Source organism: Vespa mandarinia, chromosome 10 (genome assembly GCF_050613455.1).
Source record: "Vespa mandarinia isolate Hongniang chromosome 10, ASM5061345v1, whole genome shotgun sequence".
Taxonomy (NCBI): Eukaryota; Metazoa; Arthropoda; class Insecta; order Hymenoptera; family Vespidae; genus Vespa; species Vespa mandarinia.
In genome coordinates, this window is record NC_140819.1 from 5,470,001 (window position 1) to 5,486,358 (window position 16,358).

Here is a 16,358-nt window from a genome sequence, read left to right on the forward strand (position 1 = left end):
AAAAGAAAAATTAAAAAAAAAAAAATTTCTTTTGAGTATAAAAACGTCTCATCGTTAATGAAAATATTTTATAAACCGGTTTTAATGCTCTTCAACATCACTTTTTCATTTCAATGAATTTAAAAAATACAGATCATACATTATTCCATGGTAATCAATAATACACGAAATCAAAGTTCTCTGTGATATTGTTAGAATTACTCGATGATATTATTTGTTTTATCATATAAATTTTTATTATTCATCCAATGATTTTCATTTGCAAACGATAAATATTTTAGATAAACAAATTCAACGAGGTGTTTATAATATGATAATTTTAACATTTATATTGGATAAATATGCTAATATATATTCTGATATAAATATTTATATTTTGGTGTAGTTTTTATATTATTGCAAACTCTATTAAATATTTGTTGAATTACATATTATTATAAAATATCACACAGTGGACGGATTGGTAATCAATAAAATAATCTTGTTATATATAATGATGAAAATATTTCAGTTATAAAGAGATGATTCGTTTAAATAATTACGGTGCTACTAGTACTATTCATATCTTCTTGAAGTTGTGTACGATCTCTTACTCTTGCACACATCAGACTATATTCTAATACTCCTATGCGAATGTTCATTTCAGATATTTCATTCTTCATTTTTGTGATAGTTTTCTTTATATTTATCAATGGTGCTATGAAACAAATAATGATTATGTAATTATTTCCTTTAAAAATTTACAATACATTTTATAAAATATAATTACTTCCATCAGTCATACTAGATCCTCTCTCATCCATTTCCTTCTTCATATGTTCTAATTCTTCTGTCAATTTATTCAATACTCTTGTTCTTTCTGTTACACCACCGCTTACATCTCGATATTGTTCCTTAACTTTCGATAAATCATCCTAAAACGAAATAAAACTATATTAATAAATAATAACGTAAATTTTATTTTTATATATTAACCTGAAGTATCCTATATTCATTTAAAATAGGCTCCAGTTGTCTATTTAAATAAGTTTCCCTCGTTTTAATCTTATCTAATACATTTGTTATTTCAAAATGCAACTTATCTAATTGCCCTTTAGTACCAGATAAATTTGTTGTAATATCTGAACGTAGTTGTTTCATTTGATCAATATGTAAACGCCAATCTCTTGAATCTATAAAGAAAATATTATTGTATTATCAATTAAATATATTTATTTTATCATTAAGGATATTTTTAAAATATAATCCTTACCTGTTTTTACAGTTACTTTTAATTGTGGTAGAACTCTTTCTAGCTCCAATTGCCACTCTTCCCTATTTGTTTTGGACTCTAAAATATTTTCAGGCTTGTACATTTCATTCTAAAACAATTTTACAATTATAGATATAATATAAATGATTATAGACAATACAAAATTTAATGCCATATCTGAAATAAAAAAAAACATAATTAACCATATTCTGATTATAAAGTTTTGTTATATCATCGACATGTAAAATATCATCATCCTCCTCATCGTATTCAGCCATCATCTCTTCTTCGACTTTCTCTAAAATTAATTCTGCATCATCTTCTTCTATTTCCGGTTCAGGTGTTTCTTCATCAGGTATAATTTCTGCTCTATAAATATAATATGATATAATTTCTACGATGATATTAATATAAATGATACTTGGACCTTACTTTTTCCACTTAAACTTTTGCACTTTTATAGCATTATCTGCCAGATTATCTAAGACATAGATAGCATGTTCTCCAGTTCCTTGTTTTAATTTATTTGGTGGAAATTCAACTGGAATATCAATTTCTCTAAGATAATCCAATATCAATGATATTGTGGAATTAGGATCATCAGATTCTTGTGGAGATTCAAAATCTTTACCAGCTTTTCTAATTAACCATGCAGCCAAAGAAGTAAATGTATAAAATTGTTCTCCTGGATTTATTGGTATGGCAAAATAATGCCTATATAATATTCAATGATATATTTGAATTAGTATTTATTTATTATAAAAATCACACATGTAAAACTTCACTTACAAAACCTTACCTAGTTATAGGTTTCATTTTTAATTCTTGTACAAATTCAATATCATAATTTAATAATTTTAATTTCTCTAATAAATCTTCCATTCGAATATATACAACATACAAAGCGGATAAAGCTGATTCATCTTCCAAAACAATTTTTAAATTATCTCTAAACATTTTTTTAATAATAATCTTTATAATTAAGGCAAAATATTATATGATAATCACAACGTTGACGTAAAAGTTTATATACGTGAATTATTTATTGACAGTTTTACGTTAATATCAACGTTTTTATTAATATTAATGAAATATTACGTTTACACAATAGGCAACTTTTTTTACACAATACGAAAACATTATTAATTATGTCTATTGTTCTTTTTTTGATACTACAACCAAGAAATGACAAGAAACATTCATTTCAACAAAAAGGAAATAAACAATTTACGATGCACTTGCGCATTCTTATAATTTCCTTTTTTTAATTATCGACTGAGTATTACCTTATTTTATCGTACATGGTAATATAAAAAAAATTTTTTCATAAAATTTAATATTTACCGTCAGTAGATAAAGAAAAACTCTATTGAATACAATCATTAATACAATTATTAATTATCTATTGTGAATAAATTATACAATGTACAATATGTCCGTAAATATAACAAAAATTTAAAAGGAATATACTACTTGATACAATATATCTATGAAATTACAATTAATCATTTTAAACGAGGCCAAAATATTCTTTTATCTAAAGTGATATTCAATTAAGATTATTCGATAATTTTATATGGCCATTTCACGAAATATTTAATTTATACGAAGATAAAAGATAAGAAGTAATACGTATAAATAAAATATTACGTTATTGTAAACTATAAGAAAAGATATCATAAAAGCTGTGTTTTTAGGTGACCTACATTGCATCTATAAGTACCATTACACCTAACGGTACTTTGAATATAAGTTTCCAATCGTTCTCACGATCCACCTCATTTAAAAACAAAACAAAGAAAATATCTCATTTAAATTATAATATTTATATATAATATTATAATATTTATATAAACATACATAATAGAAATTTATTTTAGAATTTATCTCTATTTTTGTAAAACAACAAATAATGATTTTAACAAATGGCAAATAGATTAAAAAAATTTTGTTTTTGCCTTCCTTTGGATGTTCATTGAATCCGTCGTTAGTTGTGAAAATAATGGAAAGAATGTTACCTACTTAAAATTCCTAAAGCATGTAAGCGAAAGTTCAGGTTTCTTAGGGAACGATTGTCAAATATAGGATCAAGCAAGTTAAACACACACATATATATATATATATATACATACCCAATGTATCAAACTACACTACGTTAATTTTTTCGGCATATGCATCCATTTCTTCCGCTAAAATACTTTCCCTATTCCCTTTCAAAGGAACTTTCTTAAAATATTTTTCATATTCCCCTCATTAATTTTAATGGGATACGCCGGTAATTTATATAATGTATTCCGGTCATTTTTAATTAACAATGAAGAATCTAACAACTCCCGAGAAAAAGAAGCGCGAAATTTGAATTTGGCATTCTTCCAGTATGCATTCTTCATTGAAGAAGATAAAAAAGAAATTTAAAATAAATAATAATATAAGAGGAAGGAACGAAAAAGAGAGAGAGAGAGAGAGAATGAGAGAGAGAGACAGAGAGAGAGAGAGAGAGAGAGAGAGAGAGAGAATGAGAGAGAGACAGAGAGAGAGAGAGAGAGAGAAAGAGAGAGCTGACAACTTTTCCTAACTGTACGCGAACTTTCGATAAAGTGTCAGAAAGGGTCGACGGGGAAGGGAGGGGACGAGGGAAATGAATTAAAGAAAATTCAAAGATCATTGAAAAGAAAAGTATTCGTTTAAAGGAATTGATCGTATTAAAGAATATCGATGAGAGTGAGATTCATCGTGGTGTACGTTTAATAAGAGAAAAAAGGAGTAGGGGAAGGAAGGTAAATTGAAAGGGAGACCGGACATGTCGCGTCCCGCTTGTAAGACGAAAACGAGAAGGTATCGAACTCGGTCGACCACCCGTCGAAAATGCCTCTACGAGATCGTAAAAGTGCCGCGTGTCCTCTATTGTGTATATATAGGGGTACCACGAAGAAACCATTGCAGTTCTTCAACGAACGTTCTTAGGTGAGCATCAAGAGAGATTAACTTACTTCTCTGTCAATCTTTATCTTTTTCTTTTTTTTGTTTTCGTATTTTCTTCTTTAATATTTCTCTTCTTCTTCTTCTTCTTCTTCTTCTTCTTCTTTTTTCTTTTTGTTATTTTTTTTTTTTTTCATCAATCAGTTTCCGCTAATTTTTTCTCAATTAGTTCGACTAATTAGAACGTTTCCGGATAATTTTCAATTTAATATTTTGATATTCGATTGTTCTTCGCTTCGCATTTTAATAACGCAGCATTTCCTTTCTTATTTTTCTCTTTCTTTTTTTTTCTTTTTTTTTTTCTTTTCTTTTTCTCTTTCTTTTTCTTTTCCATTCTCATCAAGTACAAATGGAGAATTGTCGTCTGTGTTGAATTGTCGCTCTTTGGTACTTTAGAATCGTGAAACCGGTTAAAAGGAAAGTCGCTTCTTCGGAAGTAAGGGCATTTGTAAACGGCAGGTATAATGATCGAGTATCAGTTTTTTATTTTTTTGTTACCGATCTTTTCTTTTCTTTTTTTTTTTTTTTCTTTTTGAATGTTTCTTTCGCGGTACGATTTTAAATAGAGAAATCAAATTACGAATGCAGACTGTGCGATGATCAACTTTTAATTAAGTGATTACTTCTGAATTTAATTTGTTCTTGTAATGAAAACAAAACAGACAAACAAACAAAAAAAAAAACAGAGAAAAAAAAGGACACAAAACAAAACATTAATTATTTGCAGATTCATTCTTCGACTCGTAGGACAGAAGAAAATGATAAAGTTTCTTCTCCTAGGTGTATTCGTGGCCCTATCGGCTGCACAATTTCAGCCCCAACCAACTGGAAGGATTCTAGAACCACCCATACCGGCATTGTGCGCGCAACGTGAGTACTCTTAAATTTTTTTACAAATATTTAAACGTTTGTACGAAGAAAAAAAAACCACATTAACTTTTCCATTATTTACCGATAATTTATTGATACGAAATCAGCGTTCAAAGGAACGATGTTCTGTAAAAGAAAAAAAAAAGGAAAAAAAAATCGTATGCAATCTCGTGAGATAACTAAGCTATAAAAATATTATCAATGAGAAAAAAATGATACGATAGAAAAAGAATATTAAACTCTTTATTACCTGTAAAAGGGTGTGGCCTTGTAAGAAGGTCAAGGTCTCTACCTGTTTCAAACAGGTTAAACTAAGTCCCATATCCTCTGGGTCACAATAATCTCTATCTGTTGTTCCTTTTTAAATTAGAAATAGAACATGAAATATTAGAATAAACATATTTTTCTTTTATGCTTCTTAACTTAAAAATAATTTGATAAATATATCAGATATAAATATGCAAAATTGTATGCGTGCACGTTCCAGCTCAACGAAATGTGTGTTAATTGACGGAAGAAGGATACACAAATGAGTTTCTCATTGATATCAACACTTTTATAGAAAGTATGTACGACTTATCTATGTATGTATTGGTATGAACAATGTTACGCGTCCTGAAACGCAAAAGAATTTGAATTTATAATGTTATCGCGACCATATATGGTCAATGTATGCCATCGAGGAATGTCAAATAGCACTTTCTCCTCCCTCCTACTTTACCTGATGATTAACAAGATGACGAAGTTAAAGGGCGTTGACGTGCGTATCATCATATACAATATCTCTTCATACTTCACTTTCCAAAAATGCAAGACCTCGATTTTTCGATCGATCAGTTAACGATGTTCCACATTTTTGATGAATATACTACGATAACTTATCAAAATTTAATACAATGTAGCCTATGAATATTATTTTTAAATTTAATAAAATTCGCTAAGACATAAAAAAACAAAGTTAAACGAAAGGAAATGAAAAAAAATTTACATTGGAACTTTTTTCTTTCTCTTTTATTATATTTTCTTGTATTCTTTTTCCGTTTACTATTGTATCGTTTAATTTAAAGAATGAATCTTTTTTTTTTGTTTATCTATGACATACCAAAAGCATATTGATATATATAGCTAAATAAAAAGATACCGGTAGTTAGTGCTACATTAACATTTATGGTATCGAAACACCGTAGAAAAGAAATACTCTTATCACGTATTCCGAATGCAATTTATGGAAGACTTTCTTATTCTTTATTTGGGAAAGTAGTTCCACAATTAGCATAGACCTTACAGTGCCAATGCCTAGGTCGTGACTATAGACTGGGAGGTCACAAAAGACGACACTAATTTCGCAACTTTCACTTTAGAAGAGTTAACATTTTCGTCGCGACGCCTTTGTTTACGAATAAATAAAAAATTACGCGTATTGTTTATTTATGAAATTAATATTTTTCTTTGATTTTGTTTTTTAAAAGACACTGTAATTCATATCTACATAGTGTCTAAAAGACACTATAATTCAATCAACATTTATTAATCATAATTAGAAGACTTTGACGTTTAATTATTAAAAAAAATTTTTGGCGAAATTATTTATTATTTTTATGCGATATTGTTATAAAAAAAAACACACAAAAAAAAGAAAAAAAAACACGTAATTTCGACACTAAAGCGAAATTTCTTAAAATAATTAAAAAATAATCAATATTAAACAGCAGCAAAAAAAATAAACAAGATATACAAGCACTTAGATAACAAAAATAAAACAGAAAGATATATATGAAATAATTTGTTTAGGAACAATTCACGAACGCTTTAACGGAAAAGGTTACTACTATTCGTGGGCTGATCCTAGAACAAATGGACAAGAAGTTGATTGGCTTGCCGGTAGAAATTTTTGTAGACAACGATGCATGGATCTTGTATCTTTGGAAACTTCTGCAGAAAATGAATTTATCAAGAGCCGCATCGTTCAAAGTATTCTTATTATTCTTATATACTTGCGATCGAATAATGTTTAAATCTACGAAGGAACAAATTTTGTTTTAGATAAAGTAAAATACATTTGGACATCCGGTCGTCTTTGTGACTTTAAAGGATGCGACAGGCCAGATCTTCAACCGCTTCATATAAATGGTTGGTTCTGGACAGCTGAGCTGCAAAAACTTGCACCAACTAATGATCGCAATCAAAATGATTGGTCCGAGAGCGGCGGGTAAATGACGATATATAAATTTATATTTGTATTTCAGAACTGAAACATATTAATATGACATTTAATATTTTCATATCAGTATTGGCAAACCTCAACCCGACAATCGTGAGGCCATCCAAGGTGGTGCTCCAGAAAATTGTTTGGCTGTTCTTAATCAATTTTATAATGATGGTGTTAATTGGCACGATGTTGCTTGCCATCATAAAAAACCATGGGTATGCGAAGAGAATGATTCTCTTTTAAAATACGTTCGTTTTACCAATCCAAATCTCCGCGTTTAACTTTAAAATTTAAATGAAAATGTGACGAGTGGATAGACCATTATTATTTCAACTACTGTTACTCCTTTAAATTATAAGATTTCATAAGATTAAGTAACGCGACTGAATAGTGTGTAGCGCGATTATATTTATTATAACAATTACTTCATTACTAAGTACATTACTCATGTTACAGTACATTGTACAAAATATACTGATTCAAGCACATTGTTTTTTTCATACAATTTCAAAATACATGGAACATATTTGTATCAATGCTCATGTCATAGTCCATAAATATCATTAATATTTATCCTTTTCATATAATTATTTTCATATCCAAGAAGATTCACAATAAATCTTTGGGGCATAAATTATGAAATACGTAAGAGAGATTATGTGAATATACATATATTTAATCTTATATATTACTGGTAAATGTTAAGAAATTTATTTTCAAAATACTATGTAAAAAAAACTTTTAATAATATTGTATATTAACAATCAAATCAATATAAATGAAATCTTACTGCTATAAGATTACTTTTTACCTTCTACCATTATTATATGATAACCAAACTTCGTTTTAACTGGTGGATCCGTATAAATGGGAGAACTTAAATTAGAAATGGGCAGTGCAAAGGCTGCTTCTTGAAATGGACCAACCATTGAACCACGTGTCATCCATCCAAGATCCCCCTTAGAATAATAATATAATATCAATACAATATAATATTTTACATTTTTATTTTTAAATAATGTAAATGAAAAAAAAAAAAGAAACATTTTGTACCCCAGATCGTGCTTTGTCTTCACTATATGTTGCTGCCACTTCATTAAATTTTTGTCCAGCTTTTAGCTTTTCCATAGCTTCTAATATCTTGGATTGTTTTTCACATAATATGTGCCTAACCTATACGAATCGATGAATTATAATGTAAAAGTATTCCATTGAACGACATGTATAAATACAAACATTATATATATATACATATATAAGCATACTTTTACAGTAGTTCCACCTTTTTTTTCTGCTTTTTCTCCTTTTCCACTTTCTTCCGAACCTTTGGATTTACCAGCTTTACCGCCGGCGTTCTTCTTTGGTGGCATTCTTCGTTATTCAAAGCTATGAAAAATATGTTAACGATAACATGAATGACGTCATCGATCATTGAATAAAACCTAGATACGAGCTTTTATTTCCCTCTCTACTAACCTCTATTTTCAATCACACAAATCACAAGGTATACATAAATTTATGAACAAAGTAGAAAGTATGTTAACTCGTCAATAAAAGTGACAATCCTCATCGTTTCGTTACAAAGTGATTTCAACTTCTTAAAAAGTTACTAGTTTTACGTGCATTCGATCTCAATAGATTTTTTTTTAATTCATTTCGAATTCATTAAAAACTTAAATAACATTGTGTCATTGTGATACACCATTATTATATGGGGTATGTATAACGTCATAGAAACGTTATGCTCACTTAAAATCCTTGTTCATAATACATTGAATTAGGATGATAAACGATAATCAAACTTTGTATAATCGCGAACATTTTCTCATGTCGATGATCATCGATATTCATCTTTTGACATCTGCAAAATAATAAGTTCGAAGAACATTGATGATACATTTTCGAGTTAAGGGATTGAAAAAGGAAAAAAAAGGAAAAAAAAGAGAGAAAAATAAAAATAGCTAAAGAAAAATTATAAATATAATAAACGAAGGAGGAACAAATGAATAAATTCGTAGAGGAGAAATTTGTTTTTTGAACGAAACGAAAATTGAATTACGTTTGAAAAATCAGCGAAATAATAACGAAAAGAGTAACGTTAATATCGCAATATCGACGCGCACGCGCAGTCGAGACGTCTTTCGTCGGTAGGCAATTGTCTCTCGGGAGATCCGTCACATATATGCATGTAGAGTACGTCCATATCGGGGGATAAATAAGAGCTTTTCCGCTCTCTTTCTCTGTCTCTTTCTCTTTCTCTTTTTCTTTCTTTTTCTCGAAAGTTGTATCGAAAAGGTACCTGATTAGAAAAAAAAAAAAAAAAAAAAAAGAAGAAAAAAAGGAAAAGGAAAAAGAAAGAAAACTACCGCGCGTGCGAGAAGTGGAAAGTGTAAGATACGATATTTCGTTTATTTAGCTTTGAAGTGCTTCACGGAGGAACGACAAATAAACGAGTGACTTTAAACCATCGATGCCGAGGGCCAGCGGCCGTGTGATGCGCGCATATGTCTAGACTCGGAGGTACCCAGGTTCTGGGCACAGCACAGCAGGTGAAGAGGACAACCGCCGAGCACACGGCGGTGCTTAACTTTGTTGGTGGCAAACGTAGCAAGCTGTCGTCTGCGGTCTCGCTAACAGAGATCGACGATATCGAGAAGATGACGGATACGGCCGCGGCGGCCACGGCCACGACCGATACCACACAGAAGAGGGCGAATTTTTCGGCGTTGACCGTTGCTAATCCGAATGGCGTAAGCAAGATCTCGCCAAGCTTAGCAAGTGCAAAGCCTGGCTCCGCGAGGAAGCTTGTCATCAAGAATTTTAAAAGTAAGAAAGAGTATACGGACGGGACAACTTAACCTCAAAACAGCTCTTTTACTGTTCTTCTGTTATCCCTTAATCTTTCTTTTTCTATCACATTGCCCTTCTATATTCTATTTTTTTTCTCTAGCTTTTATAATATATATATATATATATATATTTATATATATTTTTTTTTATTTTATTTATTTGCTTTATTATCATTATCTCTTATCTCTGTTTCTGGATTTATAATATAAAATTTGCTCATATTGCTTGCTATCGTTTCTTTCTCTTTTGCATTCTTGCTCTCTCGCTCTCTCTCTCTCTCTCTTTTTCTCTCTTTCTCTCTCTTTCTCTCTCTCTCACTCTCTCTCTTTCTCTCTCTTACTCTACGTCATTTCTTTTTTTTTATTTCACCATCTATAATCTTTCTTCTTGCATATGTACCCTTCTAATAATTTTGATGATTCCGTCGAAAATTTTTAACGTCCTTCTTTTGTAACTAATAATAGGAGAACGACATAACCTATCCTGGCATCAATGCAAATTCATTGTCCGTACTTTAAACTGATGTTATGTATTTTAGGATTATCATCATTTGCTTCTCAACATTTCGCATCTTTAATTATTTATCCATATAAGATTTTATGTAGTGATATATTTTTTTCTCTAAACGAATTTCGTAAAATTCTACGATTGTCATACGTTTTCGTTATCGAGATGGGGTAATATTCTATAAATGGATCTACGTCATTTTTATTTTATTTTTTGAAAATGCTCAATTTTGTAAACATTTGAAATAAAACATATATAGAGTCATCTATATATTAGATGTTATGCTTTAATCTTTTATAGAAAATAAAGTGATGACAAATCTATGATGAAAAATATATTAGAAAATTTCTTTGTCATTTATAAAATATATAAAATTCATAAAATATATTATTTTCACATGATATTTTTGTACACTATATTGTTTTTCTGGAATGATCTGTAACTATAAACATATATAAGATATCTAAAAATACATTTGTTCTAATGTATATATAAATCATATGCACGTGTTTCTGCACTTGATATCAATTTACATAAACATGGGGAGGAAGTATTTCATTATAAAAATTTTGAAAATAGATTATGAAACATTAAATGCACTTGTTGTGCTTCCATGAATCTATGAAAGAATTATATTTTGTATATTATAGTCTCTTTAAATGAAGTCTCAATTAGGAATAAAAAACTTTCTATAAATATTCATAAATATCAATGAGTTATTGTATCATGTTTCTGTAGATAAACCAAAATTGCCAGAAAATTATCAAGAACAAACATGGGAAAAGCTGCAAGAAGCTGTAATTGCCATACAAACAAGCAAAAGCATCCGTTATTCTTTAGAAGAACTTTACCAAGCTGTTGAGAACATGTGTAATCACAAAATGGCATCAACTCTTTATGCGAATTTAACAATACTAACAGAATCGCATGTTAAAGCTAATATTGAACAGTTTTTGGCAGAATCCATGGATAGACATATATTTTTGAAAAAAATGAATGAATGTTGGCAATCACACTGCAGGCAAATGATTATGATAAGAAGTATCTTTTTGTACCTGGATAGAACATATGTGTTACAAAATCCAAGTATATCTTCAATTTGGTAGGCATTTCTTAAAATAGTACAATAAAAGTTATTTGATATTTATACTAATATGCTTAGTATACTACTAATGTAATTGTTTTTTTTTTGCATATGTTTCTAGGGATATGGGGTTACATTTGTTTAGATTACACATAGTACTAAATAATTTGGTGCAAACTCGTACTGTTGAAGGGTTACTTATGCTTATTGAAAAAGAACGACAAGGGGATACAGTGGATAGAACTCTTTTAAAATCGTTATTAAGAATGTTGTCTGATTTACAAATTTACCAAGAGGCCTTTGAATCTAAGTATGATAATTTACCATATGTGTTAATATATCTATATACTATATAATAATATGCAATTCTCTTTTTGTAATCTATTATTAATAACTATATTTTATAGGTTCCTGGTAGCAACAGAAAGATTGTATGCAGCAGAGGGCCAAAGATTAATGAATGAACATGACGTTCCTGAATATTTAGCACATGTAGACAAACGCCTGCAAGAAGAAAATGAACGTTTATTGCATTATCTTGATACATCAACAAAGTATGTGTTCTTGCAATTATTGTTATTGTTATAATAAGTGTACTTAATACTTTTTAACTAAATAATATTATATATATATATATATATAAGATTACTTAATAACTAAGAGTATAATATTTTGTTTTCAGATGGTCTCTTATACATACGGTTGAGAAACAATTATTGTCTGAACATATTTCAAGCATTCTACAAAAGGGTTTAAGTGGTTTATTAGATGAAAATAGAATTAGTGATTTATCATTACTTTATAATTTATATAGTCGAGTAAAAAATGGTCTCGTCGAACTTTGTCTCAATTTTAATTGTTACATAAAGGTATGTATATTGTTAAGCATTTAATTTATATTTATATTATATTAATTTATATTATGTATAGAAATAAGTTATTAAAAAATAATGCAATGATTTTCTAGAAAAAAGGTAAAACAATAGTTATAGATCCAGAAAAGGATAAGACTATGGTACAGGAACTCTTAGATTTTAAGGATAAAATGGACAATATTGTTAATACATGTTTTCATAAAAACGAAAAATTTGCTAATAGTTTAAAAGAAGCTTTCGAAGCTTTCATAAATCAAAGAGCAAATAAACCAGCAGAATTAATAGGTATTATATTTAATGAATAATATATTTTAATGATCTTGAGTGATTAAATATTTATCAAAATAATTAAAAAATTAATATATATTTTTCCTTCCATTGCAGCAAAATTTGTCGATTGTAAGCTACGCGCAGGTAATAAAGAAGCCACGGAAGAAGAATTAGAACGATTATTAGATAAAATTATGGTATTATTTCGTTTTATACATGGAAAGGACGTATTCGAAGCTTTTTACAAAAAAGATTTGGCAAAGCGTTTGCTAGTAGGCAAATCTGCATCTGTTGATGCTGAAAAGTCCATGTTATCTAAATTAAAACAAGAATGTGGTGGAGGATTTACAAGTAAACTAGAAGGAATGTTCAAAGATATGGAACTAAGTAAAGATATTAATATTGCTTTTAAACAGGTAATTCATTATTCGATAGCACATTTGTAAAAAAAAAATATTCAATTATAACTCGTACTTTTACTTTTATGATTTTGTAGTATGCGGGGAATCTGCAACATGAATTGTCTGCAAGTAATTTAGACTTAACAGTTTCAATACTTACAATGGGATATTGGCCAACATATCCCGTAATGGAAGTTACATTACCAACAGAAATGGTGCAGTATCAAGATGTATTTAATAAATTTTACTTAGGAAAGCATAGTGGAAGAAAGTTACAATGGCAACCTACTCTAGGCCACTGCGTTTTAAAAGCTTGGTTTAATCAGGTATATTATTGCATAAGTATTATAAAACGTATAATTATGCAAATTTTAATGGCATAATTTTTCTTAAAGGGCAATAAAGAACTACAGGTATCATTGTTCCAAGCATTAGTTTTAATATTATTTAATGATGCTGATAATCTTTCGTTGGAAGATATTAAAGCTGCAACTAACATTGAAGATGGCGAACTTAGAAGAACTTTACAATCTTTGGCTTGCGGGAAAGCTAGAGTTTTACAGAAACATCCACGAGGAAGAGATGTAGCTGATAATGATAGATTTGTTTTTAATGCGGAATTTACGAATAAATTATTCAGAATTAAAATAAATCAAATACAAATGAAAGAGACGGTAAAATCTATAATATATATTTCTATAAATAATCCTGTAATTTTTAATTGAAATTACTTAATTAAATAAATTTTTTCACAGAACGAAGAACAAAAAGCAACGGAGGAAAGAGTGTATCAAGATAGACAATATCAAATAGATGCCGCGATTGTCAGGATTATGAAAATGAGAAAAACACTCACGCACAATCTCCTCATTAGTGAATTATACAATCAATTAAAGTTTCCTGTTAAGGTATGCACATTAATATCGTTATAAAAGAATAATAATAAATAACTAATTTTAAATATTTTTCTTCGTATAATTAGCCTGCTGACTTAAAGAAGCGGATTGAGTCACTTATAGACAGGGATTACATGGAACGGGATAAAGATAATGCAAATCAGTACAATTATGTCGCGTAACCTGAATCAAATGCCAAAATTACGTCAGATTGGTTCAATTTTACATTTTCTAGTAAAACGAATCAATTAATTTTGGCGCTTGCCTATTGTGAATGTGTAAAGTTGAAGAAAGAAACAAAAAACTTTAACTGGTTAACTGTCAACGTGACGTTGCAGTACACAATCAGTTCATAAAAAAATACCTAGAATGGACCTCATTGTTTTGTTTTTTGTAGTAGTGCATACGGACACTGGACAGTTACAGTAATTTTTCAACAGTGCTTTACTGTTATCCTTGTGTTATTTCTAGATTTTGCTAAAAAGGACCATGTGCAAAATATCATCGATAATGCAGCAGTTTAAGATGTACCAACAATTTTTTATGCTAAGCAGTTTTTCACAGCATATTAAAAGATAAGCAGATGTAGTGCAAAACAACAAACATAATGTAACACTGTAATAGCTACAATGAAAATAACTTAAGAAATGAGAAACATAATGTACTAATTCCTTAAAAAATCGGCGACAGTGCGTTAATTGTAATAGATTTAAACTTTGCACCATATAAAACTTTGAAGAAGTTTGGCTTAAATATTCAAAATTATCCTGACACATAAAACTATTATTGAAAGTTAAGATTCTGGAGACCATATTACACTTACGAATCTCAGTTAAACCAAGGATAATAACTGTTTACAATAATTACAACAGGAACTTTAATTTTACAGTTAAATTTAATAGGCATTGTTGCAGCTGATTTTAGGTATAAAATAAAATAAAGATTTGTACAGTGGAAAAAGTATAGAGGTATGCAAGAAGTATTTTTAATTTACTTTTACTAACACATCGTGTAAAAAGTTTAAGGAAATGTAGAAAAAAAAATCCTTTTATTGAAACGAAATAAATTTCATTTGAACAGATTATATTAAAGGAGATCACTATGCCACACTACTTTGTAAGCATCTCGACATAGTACCTTACAATACAGTTCAGTAGTTATGAACGAAGTTTTAACAGAAAATATTATAACAGTTGTGATACAAAAAAAAAACATGTTCATCTTTCTTGGGAAAAAAGTAATAGGATAACACAAATTTATTAGTAAATAATAATGAGAAACACTGTGGAAAAAAATATTAACTTTAAATATTAATGTAGGAAAATTAAAAAGAAAATTCTCATTTTTTTCAATTGAAACTCTAATATCTCCTCACTGCTTACATTATATGCTTTTTGCATATGTAAGCAATAAAGAAATTTATATACTATATTAATACATGCAATTGCAAAATATGTCTTATTAATATTTATTCTTTACATTCGAAATTGTACCATAACTTCGTATGTATTAACTGTTCATTTATAAAAAGAAAGTGATGAAAAAGATTAATTTGCTTTTGAAATAAATGTATTTATGTAAATCTTATGAGCTTAATTTTTATGTGAGCCAGTAAATTAGCCCGATTAAAAAAAGCTTAAAATCCTAGCCAATTCACTACATTAATAATATATAATAATTATAACACATTTACGAAAGAATAATAATATAGGATTGACAGAAGTCTCCTTTATTTTGTTATAAAAGCGACTTGTATATGTGTGTGTGTGCGTGCAAGTGTGCGTGAAGCGTATGTATATATTACTTTAAATTGAGAAGTGCATTTTCAAGATATTATACTCTTAATGTCTTCAATATCTACAGTGTTTCATGTTATTATATACTTGTTTTTTCTTTTTTCATTTTATAGATTCAATTTCTGGTGCCTTCCATCATTATATGTATATTATCATCTAGATCTGCTTATTTTTTATTATATTTAGTAAATGAATTGAGATATCTATCATATTTTAAGAGAACATTGTAGTCGGTGTTTGTTTTATTATTCTAGAATTAACACAATTATAAATAAATGATTTCTTTGTGTTACACAGGAAAAGGTAATAAAAAAAATACGAATATTAATATATAATAAATTATGTATCTGTGTCCTAGGGATGTAACTT

At 28.8% G+C, this 16,358-nt stretch overlaps 4 protein-coding genes across 6 annotated transcripts; 2 read left to right on the plus strand and 2 right to left on the minus strand.

Annotated features, from left to right (window-relative positions):
* Positions 1-266: 266 nt before the first annotated feature.
* On the minus strand, positions 267-2,467 carry IFT57 (intraflagellar transport 57). Its single transcript, XM_035876716.2, has 7 exons — positions 2,052-2,467; positions 1,685-1,966; positions 1,456-1,621; positions 1,253-1,361; positions 976-1,172; positions 770-914; positions 267-697 (listed from the first exon to the last, which is right to left on the minus strand). The coding sequence occupies exons 1-7, from the start codon at positions 2,207-2,209 to the stop codon at positions 531-533; spliced, it is 1,224 nt and encodes a 407-aa protein (XP_035732609.1). The 5' UTR covers positions 2,210-2,467; the 3' UTR covers positions 267-530.
* Positions 2,468-4,206: 1,739 nt separating this feature from the next.
* LOC118446261 (L-selectin) lies at positions 4,207-7,852 on the plus strand. Its single transcript, XM_035876719.2, has 5 exons — positions 4,207-4,216; positions 4,959-5,101; positions 6,893-7,072; positions 7,145-7,310; positions 7,390-7,852. The coding sequence occupies exons 2-5, from the start codon at positions 4,990-4,992 to the stop codon at positions 7,589-7,591; spliced, it is 660 nt and encodes a 219-aa protein (XP_035732612.2). The 5' UTR covers positions 4,207-4,216; positions 4,959-4,989; the 3' UTR covers positions 7,592-7,852.
* Positions 7,853-7,983: 131 nt separating this feature from the next.
* On the minus strand, positions 7,984-8,936 carry LOC118446263 (peptidyl-prolyl cis-trans isomerase NIMA-interacting 4). Its single transcript, XM_035876723.2, has 4 exons — positions 8,787-8,936; positions 8,576-8,696; positions 8,364-8,483; positions 7,984-8,269 (listed from the first exon to the last, which is right to left on the minus strand). Exons 2-4 carry the CDS (start codon positions 8,678-8,680, stop codon positions 8,111-8,113), a joined length of 384 nt encoding a protein of 127 aa, XP_035732616.1. The 5' UTR covers positions 8,681-8,696; positions 8,787-8,936; the 3' UTR covers positions 7,984-8,110.
* Cul4 (cullin 4) lies at positions 8,891-15,465 on the plus strand. Of its 3 annotated transcripts, none has more exons than XM_035876690.2 (12): positions 8,891-9,026; positions 9,727-10,136; positions 11,406-11,769; positions 11,873-12,061; positions 12,159-12,305; positions 12,434-12,620; positions 12,719-12,911; positions 13,011-13,312; positions 13,393-13,623; positions 13,693-13,971; positions 14,053-14,205; positions 14,280-15,465. In XM_035876690.2, the coding sequence occupies exons 2-12, from the start codon at positions 9,815-9,817 to the stop codon at positions 14,373-14,375; spliced, it is 2,463 nt and encodes an 820-aa protein (XP_035732583.1). In that variant the 5' UTR covers positions 8,891-9,026; positions 9,727-9,814; the 3' UTR covers positions 14,376-15,465. The 3 variants fall into 3 exon arrangements, with proteins under 3 accessions (XP_035732583.1, XP_035732584.1, XP_035732582.1); XM_035876691.2 differs by lacking the exon at positions 8,891-9,026 and adding an exon at positions 9,430-9,503; XM_035876689.2 differs by lacking the exon at positions 8,891-9,026 and adding an exon at positions 9,504-9,605.
* Positions 15,466-16,358: the final 893 nt, after the last annotated feature.